The sequence below is a fragment of the Mus musculus genome, chromosome 2, assembly GCF_000001635.26.
Source record: "Mus musculus strain C57BL/6J chromosome 2, GRCm38.p6 C57BL/6J".
NCBI classification, from domain to species: Eukaryota; Metazoa; Chordata; class Mammalia; order Rodentia; family Muridae; genus Mus; species Mus musculus.
Genome location: NC_000068.7, coordinates 153,138,194 through 153,153,901, shown reverse-complemented (window position 1 = coordinate 153,153,901; position 15,708 = coordinate 153,138,194). Strand labels below are relative to the sequence as shown.

Sequence of the window (15,708 nt, the reverse complement as noted above, 5' to 3'; positions counted from 1 at the left end):
AAATATAAATATGAGGTATACATGTAAGCATATTTATATTATAGGTAATACTGGGATGTGTGTGAACAATTATAAATATGAGGTATACATGTAAGCATATTTATATTATAGGTGATTCTGTGGGATGTATAAGTGTACAGTTATAAACATGAGATATACACATAAGCATATATATATATGATAGGTGATTCTGGCTTTAGATTTTGTCCATGGTTCCTGTTTTATAACTTCCTCCTCAAGTCAGGTATAAAAGCTAAAATATGTCTTCTCTTAAGTAGATCATAGAAACTCCATTACGATCCCCTGCCTTTCTGACTGAGAAGCTGGCCATAAAGACCATTGTCATGTAGTATGTGATAAGAGTCTCTTCACTCCAGTGGGATCTTAACCCTGAAGGTAGGGAAGCTACACAGAGAGGACCGGAAAAAAAAAATCTTACTAAGACAGGCCTTGCTGAACTTTCCCACCCAGTTTATTAGCAATCACACCTAGGCAATAAAGTCTCCATAAAAACCTGAAGGACAGGGTTCAGAGGGCTTCTAGGTAGCTGAGCATGTGGAGGTTTCTGCCAACTGGCAAGGATGAAGAGGGCATGGAAGTGCCACGTGGCGCCTTTCCCACTGTGCATTTTGTCATCTTTTCCATTGCTGCGTCCTTTATGATAAAACAATAAAATCCCATTCCCTTCCTGAGTTCCCTGAGCAGCTTGAACAATAAATGGAACCTAAGAAGAGAGCCGTGGGAGCTGCTGATAGGCAGATGGTCATCACCTACATAAGACAACCTGCAGCTCCCATCTGTCACCTAATGTGGAGGGGACTGAGTCCCCCACCTGGGGATCTGACAGTACCTCCAAGTAGCTGGGGTTAGAATTGAGCGGGATGAAAGGATACCTTACCCAATGGGTGACATGGCTGTGGGGAGCGATCTCTGTACCTTTTAGGGTCCTAGAAATGTTGGTTGTACTGTGAAAACAGGCAGAACAGTCTCTTTGTTTCCATCCTTGGAATGTAGATTAAAACCCAGCTACCTTAGTCTTCACTGTTCTTAGACCCAGCTCTTAAGGTTGGACTGAGGGATGCAGACTGAGCTCAGCAAGTCCAGGGTTCTAGGGGATGCTGTGATGTAGATGTGGTAATACAGAAGTGTCATTGCACTTTGTCCCATTGTCACCACCCCATCTCTCTCCCATGACAAAAGCTTATAGCTAAGAATTTTTAGCTGAGGTGATGTGCAAAAAGTGTCTACCACCTCCTTGTCCCCTCTACTTCCTATCAGGTCTCCCTCCTAGCCACCAAGAGTGTCCCTTTCAAAGAACCAGGTCCTTCTCAGCCGTTTCCACCTTCAGACCCGACATCTCCTGCAGTGATGTAGACCTTCTCAGCAATCATGATGACTGTGTGGCCACAGGAAATGGCTGTCATCATGAGGGAAGTCTACATGTATTGATGTGGCTTAACAAGAGAGAGATCATAAGTGGTTTCCTGACATCCCCAGTGTCTGGGAGGCAAAACCGTACAGCATCCGGATACTGGGATGACCACCAGTGTGGCAGGCGTAGTAACGGTCCCTCAAATTATGCAGGTGAATCCCCGCATTAGATTAGCTGGGGAAATGCTGCTGCCTTGGCAAGGGGGACTCTGCAAATGCGATTAAGGATGATTTTGGCTGATGCAGGTGAGTCCAGTGTAATCATTTAAAAGAGGATGCAGTAGAAGAAGAATCAGGGGAGACCAGATGGTGGAAGCAGAGCTTGGAGTGGTGTGCAGAAACATGAGCCAAGGGTGAGTGAGGGCTGCAGCCTCTGGAAGCCAGAAAAGGCAAGGGAGGAATCCCTGCCCACCCTGCTGGTAGAGGAGTCTCCAGGAGCAGCACAGCCCTCCAGCCCATCTCACACTAGCCCACCTTCTCCACCTTCCCCACTGTTTGTAGCCACCCAAGCTCATGGGGGAGGGGGGTTGTTACCAGAACAAAAGGAAGCTGACACAGCCAGCAAGTGTTTGGGGACAGTCAGGAAGCCCTCAGCCTTACTTCTACTCTTTCCCTTCTTTATGCATAGGTATATGTGTGTATGCAGGTTTATGTGCACGTGCGTACATGTGTGCAGAGGTCAGAGGACAACTTCAGGTGTCATTCTCCAGAGTGCCAGCCATCTCCTTTGAGATGAGTCTCTCATTGACTTGGCCCTCGCCAATTAGGCCAGACTGTCTGGACATCCTCTGGTCTCTACTCCCCTCACAGGGATGATAAATGCACACCAGCACATCCAGCATTCTTACATAGGTTCTGAAGATTGAACTTGGGTCCTGGACTTACAGGAAAAGCATCTAACTGACAGAGCCATCTCCCCACCTGGATTCTCGCTTGTCTTCATGCTTCTGGCCTCTGGGAAGGCCATTCTCCATCTGATATGCCACACAGCAGAAAGGCCAACACATTTGGAGACAGAGAAGCTGACCCTTGGGGAAAGCCTTTGACATTCATATCTTTTATTTAAATACTATTCTAACAGTTTCCACTTAAATCACAGCTATAGATTGAATTCAGTCATTCCAGGCAAATGAGACATACCAACTTGGAGGCCCTGAGAGTGGCGGATTGCAGATGACTAGAGTCAGAAAGAGATTGTGAAGTCCTCCCACCCACTCAACAGCTGCAGTGTGTGTGGTGTGGTGTCTGAGAGTGGGCCCAGCAAGTTGGGCGTGTCAAGGCACTGATGGGGCTTCTGGCTCTGCTCATGTCCTTACTGCTGTCAAGGCTGCTGCTGATACTGGCTCTCAGTGGCCGTGTAGAAGTCATCCAGCACACTCTGGATGTATTCAAAGGTGGGCCGTTCCTCGGGGCGGTTCTTCCAGCAGCGGATCATGATATTGTAGAGCTCTTCTGGACAGTTATCTGGTCGAGGCATACGGTACCCATGCTCTAGTGCCCGAATCACCTCTGGGTTTGACATACCTGAAAAAGAGGAGTGAAATTAAATGTGTGTGTGTGTGTGTGTGTGTGTGTGTGTGTGTGTGTGTGTGTTAGGGAGGGGTAGCAAATGGAGCTGCAGTTATCATCTAACTGTGTGAGGAAGGGACAGAAACTAACTGTCCAATTGCTAAGTTTGTCCAGCCATCAAGACATGCCAGACCTCTTTTGTTGTTGTTGTTTTTGTTTTTGAGACAGGGTTTCTCTTTGTAGCATTGGTTGTCCTGGAACTCAGTCTGTAGACCAGGCTGGCCTCAAATTCAAACTGAAGAGATTCGCCTGCCTTTGCCTCCTGGGTGCTGGAGTTAAAGGCATGCACCATCAGTATCTGGCAATGCCAGACCTCTTAAGGTGGCAGAACATTAACCAGCCTACTGTTTCTGCATATCTTGGTCTGTTGTTTTATCTATCTATCCGTTTGTTTGTATTTATTTTTGAGACAGGGTCTTACTACGTAGCTCTGGCCATCCTAGAACTCACTGTGTAGGCCAGCTGGTCTCAAACTCACTGAGATCCACCTGCCTTTTCTTCTGCCAGAACCAAGGGTGCAGGCTACTATGCCTGCCTGGATTTTACTAGTGTACCCGCCCCCCCAAAGCCAGATTCAAGGTCACTCTGAACACCATCATTTCCTTATTCTAAGTTTACATCTGTTATCTCTAAAAACAACAATGAAATAACTATGGTTACCAACTTTACTTTTATTTTTAGTATTTTTTAAACTTCTGTGATTAGGGCTGAAGAGATGGGTCAGTGATTAAGAGCAAAAACAAGAAACTTTAAATATCTTAGTTGGACGGCCATCCTCTCTAGTGAATCACCCCAAATTTCCACAGCTTCTTCACTATCAGGACAGCCAGCCTTGGCTCTCTTTGCTTCTTTTGAAATGTGGCTCAGTTCATCAGCTTATTTCTGTTGTCTATGCCAACACCTGTCCCGCTGCCCATGTGCCAACACCTGTCCCAGCTGCCCATGTGCCAACACCTGGCCCAGGTACCCATGTGCCACCACCTGCCCCAGCTGCCCATGTGCTACCACCTGCCCCAGGTACCCATGTGCCACCACCTGCCCCAGCTGCCCGTGTGCCACCTTGATCACATACTTTCACCCATTCTCATGGAACTGAGGCCTGCCCCTCAGATTTATTTATTTATTTGTATTTTATGTGTATGAGTGTTCTTCCTCCATGTATATGTGTGCATATATACACCATGTGTATACGGGTGTCCTCATAGGCCATCACAGGACATCAGATCCCCTGGGACTAGAATGAGATAGTTGTGAGTTACCACATCGGTGCTAGGAACTGGACCCTCATCCTCTGGGAGAGCAAGTACTCTTAACCTCTGATCCACCTCTCCAGCCTCAAGTATACATCTCTTAAAAGTAGAGATCATCCAGGTGTGATGCTGTAGACCTTTCGTCCCAGCACTTGGGAGGCAGAGGCAGAGGCAGAGGCAGAGGCAGATGGGTTTCTGGGACTTCAAGGACAGCCTGGTCTGCATATCAAACTCCAGGCTAGCCAGAGCTACAGAGTAAGAGTTTGTCTCAAAAAAAAAAAAAAAAAGTTGACTTCTTCTCAGCCTCATGCTACTTCTCCAGATCTTCCCATCCACCTCCTGCTCAAATAGCTGAACTTCGATTGCTTGAGTGCAGTAAGGTGTGGGAAAGAGGAGATAGCCAGCCAACCCCTTACACTAGCGGAGGGATGGTGGAGGGCAGTACCTCTGATATGAGAAAGGTGGAGAGGGACTGGGGGAAGATCAAGAGCTGAGTGTAATAGACATACTGACGAGATGGGCCATTGCCAGGTTGGGCTGGAGACACCCCTAAGCCCATGTCCCTTTTCCTACCTGGGTAAGGGATCCGGCCATAGGTGACAATTTCCATCAGCAGGATACCAAAGGACCAGACATCTGACTTGATGGTGAAGGAACCAAAGTTGATGGCTTCAGGAGCTGTCCACTTGATGGGGAACTTGGCTCCTGCAGGGTTGAGCAGAGCAGAGTCACGGTGAGACTGAGGAGCAATGAGGGCTGGGGCTCTGCTAGGGTGAGGGGAATCATGCCCTCTACAAATAGCGATTTCCTTGCAATGTGTTACCCATGTTACCAAGGGACATTTGTCTTGAGGACAGACACTGGATCAAAGAGGAGTGGATATAATGTGGGAGCTCACTCTGGGGGCTACATCCTTGATTCAGTTGCTGCCTGTTAAATGTTAACGCTGATAAGTGGAGACCCAGAGGTCTTTGGGGATAAGTGATCTCCGGGGGGCTTGAGTCTAGGTCACAGCTGATACCTCACCCCATCCACTCCCCAGCTATGGCGTGCAGGAGAGGACTTCAGCTGTCGTCTGAGGTTTGCCCTAGTCAGAGTGTCCCTTCCTTCCTATTCTTCCCTTCCTCCCTCTAGAATGGATTTGATGAGCAGTCTGTGGGTGTTTGTCTTAATTAAAGTATAATTGGTGAACATGGTCTATAGGATATATAACTGCCCCTTGATTCAGGATTACGATACACTCACTGTAAGGCAAAATGCAGAAGTCAAAAATGCCTCGAACACTTAGTTACTGAACACTGTAGTTCAGCAACTGCATATCATGGCTTCTTTTTTTGTTTCTTCTGGTGATCTCTTGGCTAAATCAGAGCTGTAGCTCACTGCCCTGGCTCAGCATCATGAGGGAGGACAGTATATTAATAGACATGGAAAGAGATCAAAATCCAAAGGGAGAGCATATTCATGCATTCATTCACTCAGTCACTCACTCAGTCACTCAGTCACTCACTCACTCACTCATTTTTATGAGACAGGCTCTCAATTCACTACATAGCCTAGATAGGATGGCCTTGATTTCCTGGTCTTTCTGCCCACTTCCCTAGTGTCTAGACTGGAGGCATGTACCACCATGCCCACCTTTGTATCATTTCTTCTCAATGCAACTATGTCTGTACCATCAGAACACTGGAGATAAATGACCAGGCTCTCAATCACTCTCTGCTGCCACCTCCTGTCCATGCCTTATCACGGCAGGCAGAAAACAGGCTGAGTGCTGAGGGGCAGGAACAGCAGTTGCCAAACTGCAGGGCTGTAGGGCGGAAGGAGCTAGAAGGCTGCAAGCAGTTCCATTTCAAAGACTTCAGTGGGACATTTGGTTTCATGGCTAGAGAGGCTAGACCACCGTCTCCAGTGGCTTAATGTCCATAAGGCACATATCCCCCTAAACAGCCATAAGCCTGGGAGCCTTTCAGAGCTGGACATAAACCTGACTGGCTTCATCACAAAAGTAGCAGCACCAGAGGAAGGCCAGTCCTAGGGATGCCTGAGGACACTTAGCCCTGGACTCTTGCTCCACTCCAAACTGCCATGTTGACTCTGTTGTTGCCTCCACTTAGGGTTGGATCCTAAGTGGAAAGATGCCAGTGTCACTGCTGACACTAGCAATGGAGGCTTTCCCCCTGTGCTACTCTCTTAATGTGAGGCCCCTGTCACATGATGCTAATTTGAATTCATGCTCCCTGTCTTTTCAACTTCCTGGCAGTGGTGATGACACATCAGCTCGGCCGGGTCTGTTTTGTTCCCTAATTCACTTTTCTTGTTACTGTGGTAGAAGATGGTTAAAGTCCCAGCGCAGGCCTGAGCACCTAAAGCTAGCCCCTTTGTATGATGAAAATGCTAGTGCTTTTAGGTGTCCCATAAAGCTATTTTTAAAACCATATACCAAGCAACCGCTAAGTTAAGAGACCATCTGCATGTTCTTTGGAATTCGGCGACGCTTGTATTATGGCCGAGTAAGTGATTAAGTATTGACAAGTCTCAACCCTAAAGGAAATATCCACATCTCTCTCACACACACACACACCCTTCCCAGGCTCAGAGATCATCCAGAAAGAGGCAGTAGAGAGATTGTAAAGCCATAGACAGTGGAGGAATGCTGTAAAAGAGGATTTTCTGGATGACAGGACCATAACACACCAGACCTCGAAGAAGCTATGTCTGCCTGCACAAAACCAGCACAAGATCAACTGGACAAAATCCCAGCAGAGATGAGAAGTTGGCCTCTGAAGTCCCACCCCTAGCTGAGCAGTTGTGGCTGCTAGGGGTGGGAGTGTCAGTTTTTGTCAGGGTTTGAGGACGCCTCCAGCAGGAGTCAGTGCTTTCCTTCCACTACATGGATCCTGGGGCTTGAACTCAGGACCTCAAGCTTGGCAGCAGGCACTTTCACTCAGCCAATTTGCCACTCCTTTTCTTTTAAAAAACTGGTCCTGAAATGACTTATTTTACATGTAGGGGCATTTTGCCTGCATATATGTATGTGTACCACATGCATGTCTGGTGCCCTCAGCATCCAAAAGAGGGTATTGGAACCATGGAACTAGGATTAGATGATTGGGAGCCGACATATGAGTGCCAGGACCCAGGTCCTCTGCAAGAGCAGCAAGTGCTCTTAACCACAGAGCCATCTCTCCAGACTCTCCTTTCCTTTTGAGAGACAGGGTCTCCATATCCCGGGTTGGCTCCATGGTATCCTCCTGCATGCTGCGATTCACAGCCCAACTCTAAGTCAGCCATTTTCTTTATGTCATACTTCTCTTTTATGTGGTACTAAGGCTCAAACCCAGATCTTGAGCATGCCTGGTAGGCACTCTGCCACCAAGCCACATCCTCAGCCACATCTAGAGAGTTCTCTCCATATCCCACTTATTCTTTACAGATTTAGATTATATATCCAACTTTTCATTTTATTTTTTTGTACCTAGTTTAAACATCAAATCATAACATATCCAATGGTGTGTGTGTGTGTGTGTGTGTGTGTGTGTGTGTGTGTGTGTGTGTGTGTTACTGGAGACTGAGTCTAGTACCATACACATGTCAGGCAAGTGTTCTGCCACAGAACCACAGCCCCTTTACTTTTTATTTTGAGACAGGGTCAGTAACTACCCTGGCAGACCTTGAACTTGTGATATGTCTCCAGAGTAGCCTACATTACAAGCCTGCACTTCTAGACCCAGCTAAAGTATACAGATGCTTAAGGTCTGACTTTGATGATCTGTAGCTAAGTAGCCCCTTCAGAAGGCTCCTTCCAGCTATTCTGAGGCAGTACCTCCCTGCTTCAGCTAGCACTCCCCCCACCTCCCTTCACAGCTTTGTTGGTATAAGTGAATTTTACAGCTTTAATGATATATAATGCACAAGCCATAAAATCCACACATTTAAAGTGTATGCTCCAATGATTTTTTTTTTAAAGACAGGGTTTCTCTGTGTAGCCCTGTCCAGGCTGTCCTGGAACTCACCCTGCAGACCAGACTGGCTTTGAATGCAGTGCTGGGAATAAAGGCGCAGCCACCACAGCTCCTGACGACTTTCATAATAGCGGAAGAATTGTGAATTGCACAATGTTTCATCACATGTTATCCAGCCCCATCCCTGGCGCTCAGAACCCCTTTCTTGAGTCTCCCACCCAGCCCTTGGCAACCCCTGCGCCATTCTGGGAATTTCATTTCAAGGGTAACAGATATTGGTGCCTGGCCTCTACTTAGCATGCTCCCAGGGTTTCCAACAGTTGTCTCTGTTCTGTCACAGACACAGACACTATTCCGTGGTATGGATGCCCACATGTTCTCCCTCTGGTCATCAGCTGATGGGCATCAGTTACAGTGTTTAAGTCTGGGGCGATCATGAAGAACACTGTGACCTTCAGAGATGACTTTTGCCTGGTTTTGAATTCCATGATGTAGAACCTTCTGGCATCTACTCTGTTTAGGTTCACTTCTTTCATCTGGATGTCACACCTCCCCTTTAGTTGCCCATGGCATTGGTGTGTGGTGTGATGGGGGTGAAGTCTATAGTCTTCTGTGTCAGTGAGGCCTCCACCACTGAATGCTACTCCCAGCCCCTGGTGTGGGTCCTTAACTGCTGTGTGGTGCTACATTGTGTGTGTGTCACAGCTGATACGCACACCCTGTCTGTGGACATTCACATGGTTCTGGTTTTGTTTCCTGGGCATAGCATTATTCTCACCTCTCACCTCGACCTGCACTTGCTGAAGTCTTCCTACCGACCTGCTCTGAAATGTTCCTCTTCAAGTCTTGTGTGGTATTAACACTGGCAACCTGACAGGATCTAGAATCACCTAGGAGACGCCCCCTGGGTGTGTTTATGAAGGACTCTTTCTACATAGAGCTCATTGAGGTGGGAGGACCCATCCTGAATGTGGGTAGAGCCTTCCATGGGCTGTGGACCACATGACAAAGGAAAGATCGAGACGAACACCAGCATCTGTCTGTCTGCCTCCTGACTTGATGCAAGAGTCAGTCTAGGACAGATCTCTGCCCTTTCCAGGAGGGCAGCATTCCCTACCTTCCCGAGCTGTGTACTCATTGTCCTCGATGATTCGTGCCAGTCCAAAGTCAGCAATCTTACACACCAGTGATGCAGAGACTAAGATGTTGGCAGCCCTCAGGTCTCGGTGGATGTAGTTCCTCTGCTCAATGAAGGCCATGCCTTCTGAGATCTGTACCCAGAAGAGACAGTGTCATCCTCACATATTAGAAGCCCACAGAATCTGCTCTTAAAAAACTGGAAGACATCTGCATCAGCCCTGCATTTGGGGGGGGGGGTCAGAAGGATCCTGGGCTCTCAACCGGCACTGTTCTGCCTGCCTATCTTAGGGTATTCTCAAGTCCTGGCTCTGCTTGTGGGCTCTTTTAGAACATCAAACTTCTGCAGAGCCCTTTGAGATGTTCTTAAGGAACAAGCAATGTGAATGTTTCCCCAGGACCCTCTGCCCCACGTCCATGAGTGTACCAGGGAGAGCTTTGATCCCACCCTCCTGGGGACAACCTCACCTCAATATTCTCTCCTCACTCTTTTTTCTTTTTTTAAAGATTTATTTATTTTAGGTTTATGAGTACATTGTTGCTGTTTTCAGATGCACCAGAAGAGGGCATCGGATCCCATTACAGATGGTTGTGAGCTACCATGTGGTTGCTGGGAGTTGAACTCAGGACCTCTGGAAGAGTAGTCAGTGCTCTTAACCTCTGATCCAACTCTCCAGCCCTTGTCTCCTCACTCTTACATCATCCTTATCCTCAAGCCTGGAAAATTCGCCCTCTCATCCAACAAAAATCCTCAGATTGTCTATGAGTGCCTATCCAGTCCTTTGAACAGGAGGTAGGCACAGCCATTGCCGGCATGACCACCACAGAGAAAAGGCAAGACGGGGTACCAGAGGGAAGTGCAGAAGGTTCCATTGGATGGTCATGGAAACTGCCTGGGGGAGGTGACATTTTAGCAGAGAATGGGACGACCACAATCATAAGTGTGTTGAATAAGAACATTGCAGGCAGGGAGACTGCCACATGCAAAGGCAGGAGGACCAGCGATCCTAGAGTAACATAGAGCCAGGTAGCTAAGCAGAGGTGGGAAATCTGAGCTTGGGAAGGCTGAGCATCCTCGAAGGTAGGAAAGGAATTTTACTCTGAGCATGAAGAATGATAATGGCAGACTTCACGAAGCCCTTCAGTGTAGCATAACTTAAGGACCACTGTGGCTCCAAGACAGTGTGAAGGATTCTTATTCTTAAGGCTTCTGGAAGAAAGACACATGGCTGTTAGGACAAAAGAGGTGAAAGATAAAGCTCCATTGCCCAGAAAGCCTCATGGACAGTTTGCAGAACTACCTTGGAGCTCTGTGAAGGCAGACTCATTGTGACCCACTTTACAGAGATGCGTGTCCTGAATGTCAGCTTTAAACCAGACTGGCTCCAGACAGTCCAGAACTGCAGGACTCTGGAGGCTTGCACCCAGGAATTATCAGATGAGGTTATCTGGGGAACCCGGAGTGGCAGAGTCTGATCAGACAGCCTAAAACAGAGCTGGCCAGTAAACGCAAAGCCCGAGGGAACCAGGTAGTGCAATAGCAAAGAATGAACAGGAGGGGGCATCAAAGGCAGTGGAAATAAGCCAAGCTTTCCGAATGAAATCTCAAGAGTGATTTTTGCCTGGAATAGAGGTTGTAGCGGAGTGAGACGGGGTCTGGAGAGCATGGGAAATTTACAGGGCATCCTCAGAAGAGCAGTTTGCGAAGTTACTAGGAAGATACTGCAGCTTAGTTAATACAAACTGATAAACACGGCAGGCTTTTTGTTCAAACTATGGGCTCGGGGAGGGTTAGGGTCCAGAGTCATAAATAACCAGCTCATAGCTGCATAGCATGTGTCTCTTACCAACCTCTGTGCCTAGTACTTTCCCACTGGCTGACACACCTATATCGCTGGTGCTTATGTGAGCTCAATGGGGAAGGTATGCTAACTCCACTTGGGAGGCAATGGAGCATCATGGCTAAGTGGCTCCAGAGTTGGACCAGCTCAACTTGATCCCCAAGCTTGTGACTCCAAGCCTGTCTCCCAGGTCTCATAGGGAGACTAACCCCTAAGCTTGTACCACAGGCAAGGACAGTGTCTGCCATCTAGTATTCACTTGAGAGGTGGCTAGTAATGTCATCAGAGCAGCCAAGCGCCTTGCTCAGAGCCGCACTGGCAGATCTGGGACTAATACAAACACCCTGCATGTCACTCACACCCTGGGACCTGATGGTAATAAGCTGATGTGGTTTCAAAACCACCTGGCAGGTCTCCAGGTACTAGAACTTGGGTCTGCTTCCAAGGAGCATCAGGGAATCACAGAACTGGTAAGCAGATACCAGCACAGTGCTCATACATCTGTGTGTGAGTGTGTATGTGTGAGTGAGTATGAATAAGTGTGTATGTGTCTCTAATAATATAATACTGCTCTCTGCCAACTTCAATAGGAATAGCTTTCCTTCAAGAGGAAGACCTTCTTCCCCTCTCTCTCCAAATATAATTTATTTTCAGTTTTTCAAGACAGGGTTTCTCTATGTAGCCATAGCTGTCTTGGAATTCATTTTGTGGACCTTGAACTCACAGAGATCTGCTTGCCTCTGCCTTCTGAGTGCTGGGATCAAAGGTGTGCACCACCACTGCCTAGCTATTTATTTTTATTTTATGTGCACTGGTGTTTTGCCTGCCTGCATTTCTGTGTGATGGTGTTGGATCCCCAGGAGCTGGAGTTACAGACAGCTGTGAGCTACCATGTGGGTGCTGGGAATTGAACCCTGGCCCTCTGGAAGAGCCACCAGTGCTCTCAACCACCGAACCATCTCTCCAACCTAGGAGTAGCTCTATTAAGATATATTTTAAAGCCGGGCGTGGTGGCGCACACCTTTAATCCCAGCATTTGGGAGGCAGAGGCAGGAGGATTTCTGAGTTTGAGGCCAGCCTGGTCTACAGAGTGAGTTCCAGGACAGCCAGGGCTACACAGAGAAACCCTGTCTCAAAAAAACAAAACAAAACAAAACAAAACAACAAAACCAAACCAAACCAAACCCCAAGATATATTTTAAAATCTATTGTATGAAATTTTATTTCACCAATAAAGCTGGGGCTAAAAAGAGATATCAAACTTGAAAGCTGCATTTGATTTAGAATATTCTTGCTGTGCGGTTGGTTGCGTGCAGATGCAGAACCCATGGATACAGACTGTTCTTCATATGACGCCAGATTCTCTAGAACTGTAGTTATAGGTGCTTGTGAGCCACCATGTGGGTGCTAGGACTGAATCCAGGATCTCTGGAAGAGCAGCCAGGGCTCTTAACCACTGAGCCATCTCTCCAGGTCCTGGGATAATTTTGTTGGTTGGTTTTTGGTGTGAGGAATAGAACCTGGGGCCTTGTACATGCCAAAGAAGGAATCTACATTTGAGCTACGTCACCATCCATGTAAGTCATCCATTCTTATGTAACAGATAAAGACTTAGTATTCTGAAATGATAACACTGACTATTTATGCTGAGGATCAAACCTGGGACTTCATGTGCGCTGGGCAAGCACACTACTGACTAAGCCATATTCCCCAGCTGCAGGAGTTGCTCTTTCTTTCTTTTTTCTTTCTTTCTTTTTTTTTTTTTTTAAGATTTATTTATTTATTTTATGTATGTGAGTACAGTGTAGCTGTACAGATGGTTGTGAGCCTTCATGTGGTTGTTGGGGATGCTCCTGTCAACTCCGCTAACTCAGTCCCTGCTTGCTCTGGCCCAAAGCTTCATTTACTATTATGCATAAGTACACTGAAGCTGACTTCTAACACACCAGAAGAGGGTGTCAGATCTCATTACAGGTGGTTGTGAGCCACCATGTGGTTGCTGGGATTTGAACTCAGTACCTTCAAAAGAGCAGTCAGTGCTCTTACCCACTGAGTCACTTCTCCAGCCCCCAGGATTTGCTCTTGCTGTAGCTTTTGACTCTTGCTCACCAGCAAAGCTCCAGCTGCTTACATGCTTATACTTTAGTAACAGGCCAGACCATTGTTTCCCAGAAGACCCGACCCACTGAGATGCAAGTGCCCGGCCTTGATTTCCATATGCCTCTGGCATTCAGGGCTCTGAAAGTAGAGCCTCTGCTTAGACTTCCCCGGGATCTGAGCCCCTGGTATTTGCATACTCAAAAGAGCTCTGACCTGGGTCTCCGCCAAGCTCAACCCTAGGTTCAGCCGCAAATTCTCAGTTCCCACTGGGCTGTATGCCACATCCCTTTCATCTGTGCCACTGTCTGGCTCAGGCTGACCAGGCTCAGCCACTTCGTTGCCTTTTTGGCCTTTTGAACAGGCTGTTTCTTTTTGTCTAGAATGCCTTCCTTATCCTCGGCATGTGTGGAATTTCTAACCCCCAAGCTCCTGGAACTGGAGACCTCTTCCTCAGCGAAGCCTTCTCTGATGGCTCCTGGACCAGGCTGTGCATTCCTACAGCACCACTGTCCACCAGGTTTCCCCCCAGAGAGCAGAGAGCAGGAGTTGGTAGAAACTGCCTGTGCATGGAATGTGGCCATGGGGCAGGTGAGAAAGAATGTTAGCCGGCTTTGTACAACGTTGGGAACAGAACCCAGGGTGTGTGCACCCAGGAAAGCTCTGGACGACTGAACCATTTTTGTTTTGCTTATTTATTTTAAATTGGGGTTTTAAGATGTGTCCCAGCGGCTTACATAGCCCCCTTCTCTTTGCTGAATTCTTGCTCTTCAGACTCAGAGCCAGGGCCCTGGGGGGAGGTGGTGGGCCTTTAAGAGAGCCCTTCCTTTAATGCCTGTGGTCTCATCTACAAGTAAACTGCATAAAGCCAGTGGTGTTTGCCATTGTCATTATTGTGGGAGCCACCCCCTCCCTCTAATCAGCCCTGCAGCTTAGGCCAGCTGCAGAGCCTCCCTGGGCTCAGTTTCCTCATCTGAACTTCACTTTTTTTTTTTTTTTTTTTTTTTTTAATGACACACTCTGCAGCTCAAGTCTAGCCTGGCCCTCCTGATCTTCCCTCTGCTTCCTGACTGTTACGATTTCAGTCATTCACCATTGTGCGCAGTTTGTACTTAAATTCTTCATACCTCGATTTCAGGTCTGTAGGACGACGGAATGACAATTACCTTCCTACATTTGCCTGCCAGGACTCTGGGCTTGGCTGCTGTGACTGACTTTGGCCAATAGGGCATTGATAAGTCAGTGCAAACAGAGGCTTACCCACTGCTTGCACCTTGGACAGGTCCCACTTGGAGCTCTGATACTGGGCTGTGAAGAAATACTGAGTGCTGAGAGGCTACACAGGGAGAAGTTGTAAGAATGAACGTCACCTTGGACATGCTCCTCACGCCACCTCAGTGCATAGAGTGCTCCATCTAGCCTGCTATAGTCAGTCCAGAGAATCATGGGAAATATTCAGTGTTATCATTTCAGGCTACTAAGCCTTTATCTGTTACATAAGAATGGATGACTTACATGGATGGTGACGTAGCTCAAATGTAGTCCTTCTTTGGCATGTACAAGGCCCCAGGTTCCATTCCTCACACCAAAAATCAACAAACAAAATTATTCCAGAATCTGGAGAGATGGCTCAGTGGTTAAGAGCACTGGCTGCTCTTCCAGAGGTCCTGGATTCAGTCCTAGCACCCACATGGTGGCTCACAAGCACCTATAACTATAGCTCTAGAGAATCTGGCACCCTCCTCTGACATCTGAGGGCAGCAGACATTCATGTAGTACAGACTCATAGACAGGCAAAAGACCCATATAATAAAATAATTAACCTGTTATGAAAAATTCCGTAGTTTTGATGTCAGCACTGTATGAGTTGGTTCATATGAAGAACAGTCTGTATCCATGGGTTCTGCATCTGCACGCAACCAACCGCACAGCAAGAATATTCTAAATCAAATGCTGTCTATAGACTTTAAGTGGTCATTATCTCTTATACAATACGAAATAATAACTGTTTACATAGCATTTGTGTTAGATTCCATAGGCCAGCTAGAGATGCTTTAAGTAGCATGCAGGGGAATGTGCCTAGGGAAAATAGTATATTTACAGTAAATATACTATTTTCTATAAGGGACTTTAGCATACAGAAGTCTTTGAGTACTTGGAGTACTGTGACTAGTCCTTGTGTGTGGGGAGCATGAGTATTCACATGAAAGACACAGAGAACACAAATGACGTCACCTTTCCTGTCACCTCTCCTGACTATCGCTGGCACAACTCACCTGGGCTGAGAAGTCAATGAGTTTTGGCAGTGGCTGCTTGCTGCCTTCTTCACTCTTGAGAAAGTCCAGCAGGCTTCCTGCAGAGGGGAGTGAGAAGGAACATGGACTACTGCTCCTTAGTGAGAAATAAGTAACAGTTTTTCAT

The 15,708-nt window shown here is 47.2% G+C and overlaps 1 protein-coding gene across 2 annotated transcripts in view; it reads right to left on the bottom strand.

Moving 5' to 3' along the window:
- Positions 1-2,460: 2,460 nt before the first annotated feature.
- Positions 2,461-15,708, bottom strand: part of Hck (hemopoietic cell kinase) — a 42,974-nt gene continuing 29,726 nt past the window's right edge. For both annotated transcript variants that reach the window (NM_010407.4, NM_001172117.1), the window contains exons 10-13: positions 15,564-15,640; positions 9,330-9,483; positions 4,824-4,955; positions 2,461-2,955 (exon numbers count right to left, since the gene is read on the bottom strand). In NM_010407.4, coding sequence (NP_034537.2) covers positions 2,753-2,955; positions 4,824-4,955; positions 9,330-9,483; positions 15,564-15,640 — 566 coding nt within the window. In that variant the 3' untranslated portion in view covers positions 2,461-2,752. The remainder of the gene's footprint in view (positions 2,956-4,823; positions 4,956-9,329; positions 9,484-15,563; positions 15,641-15,708) is intronic.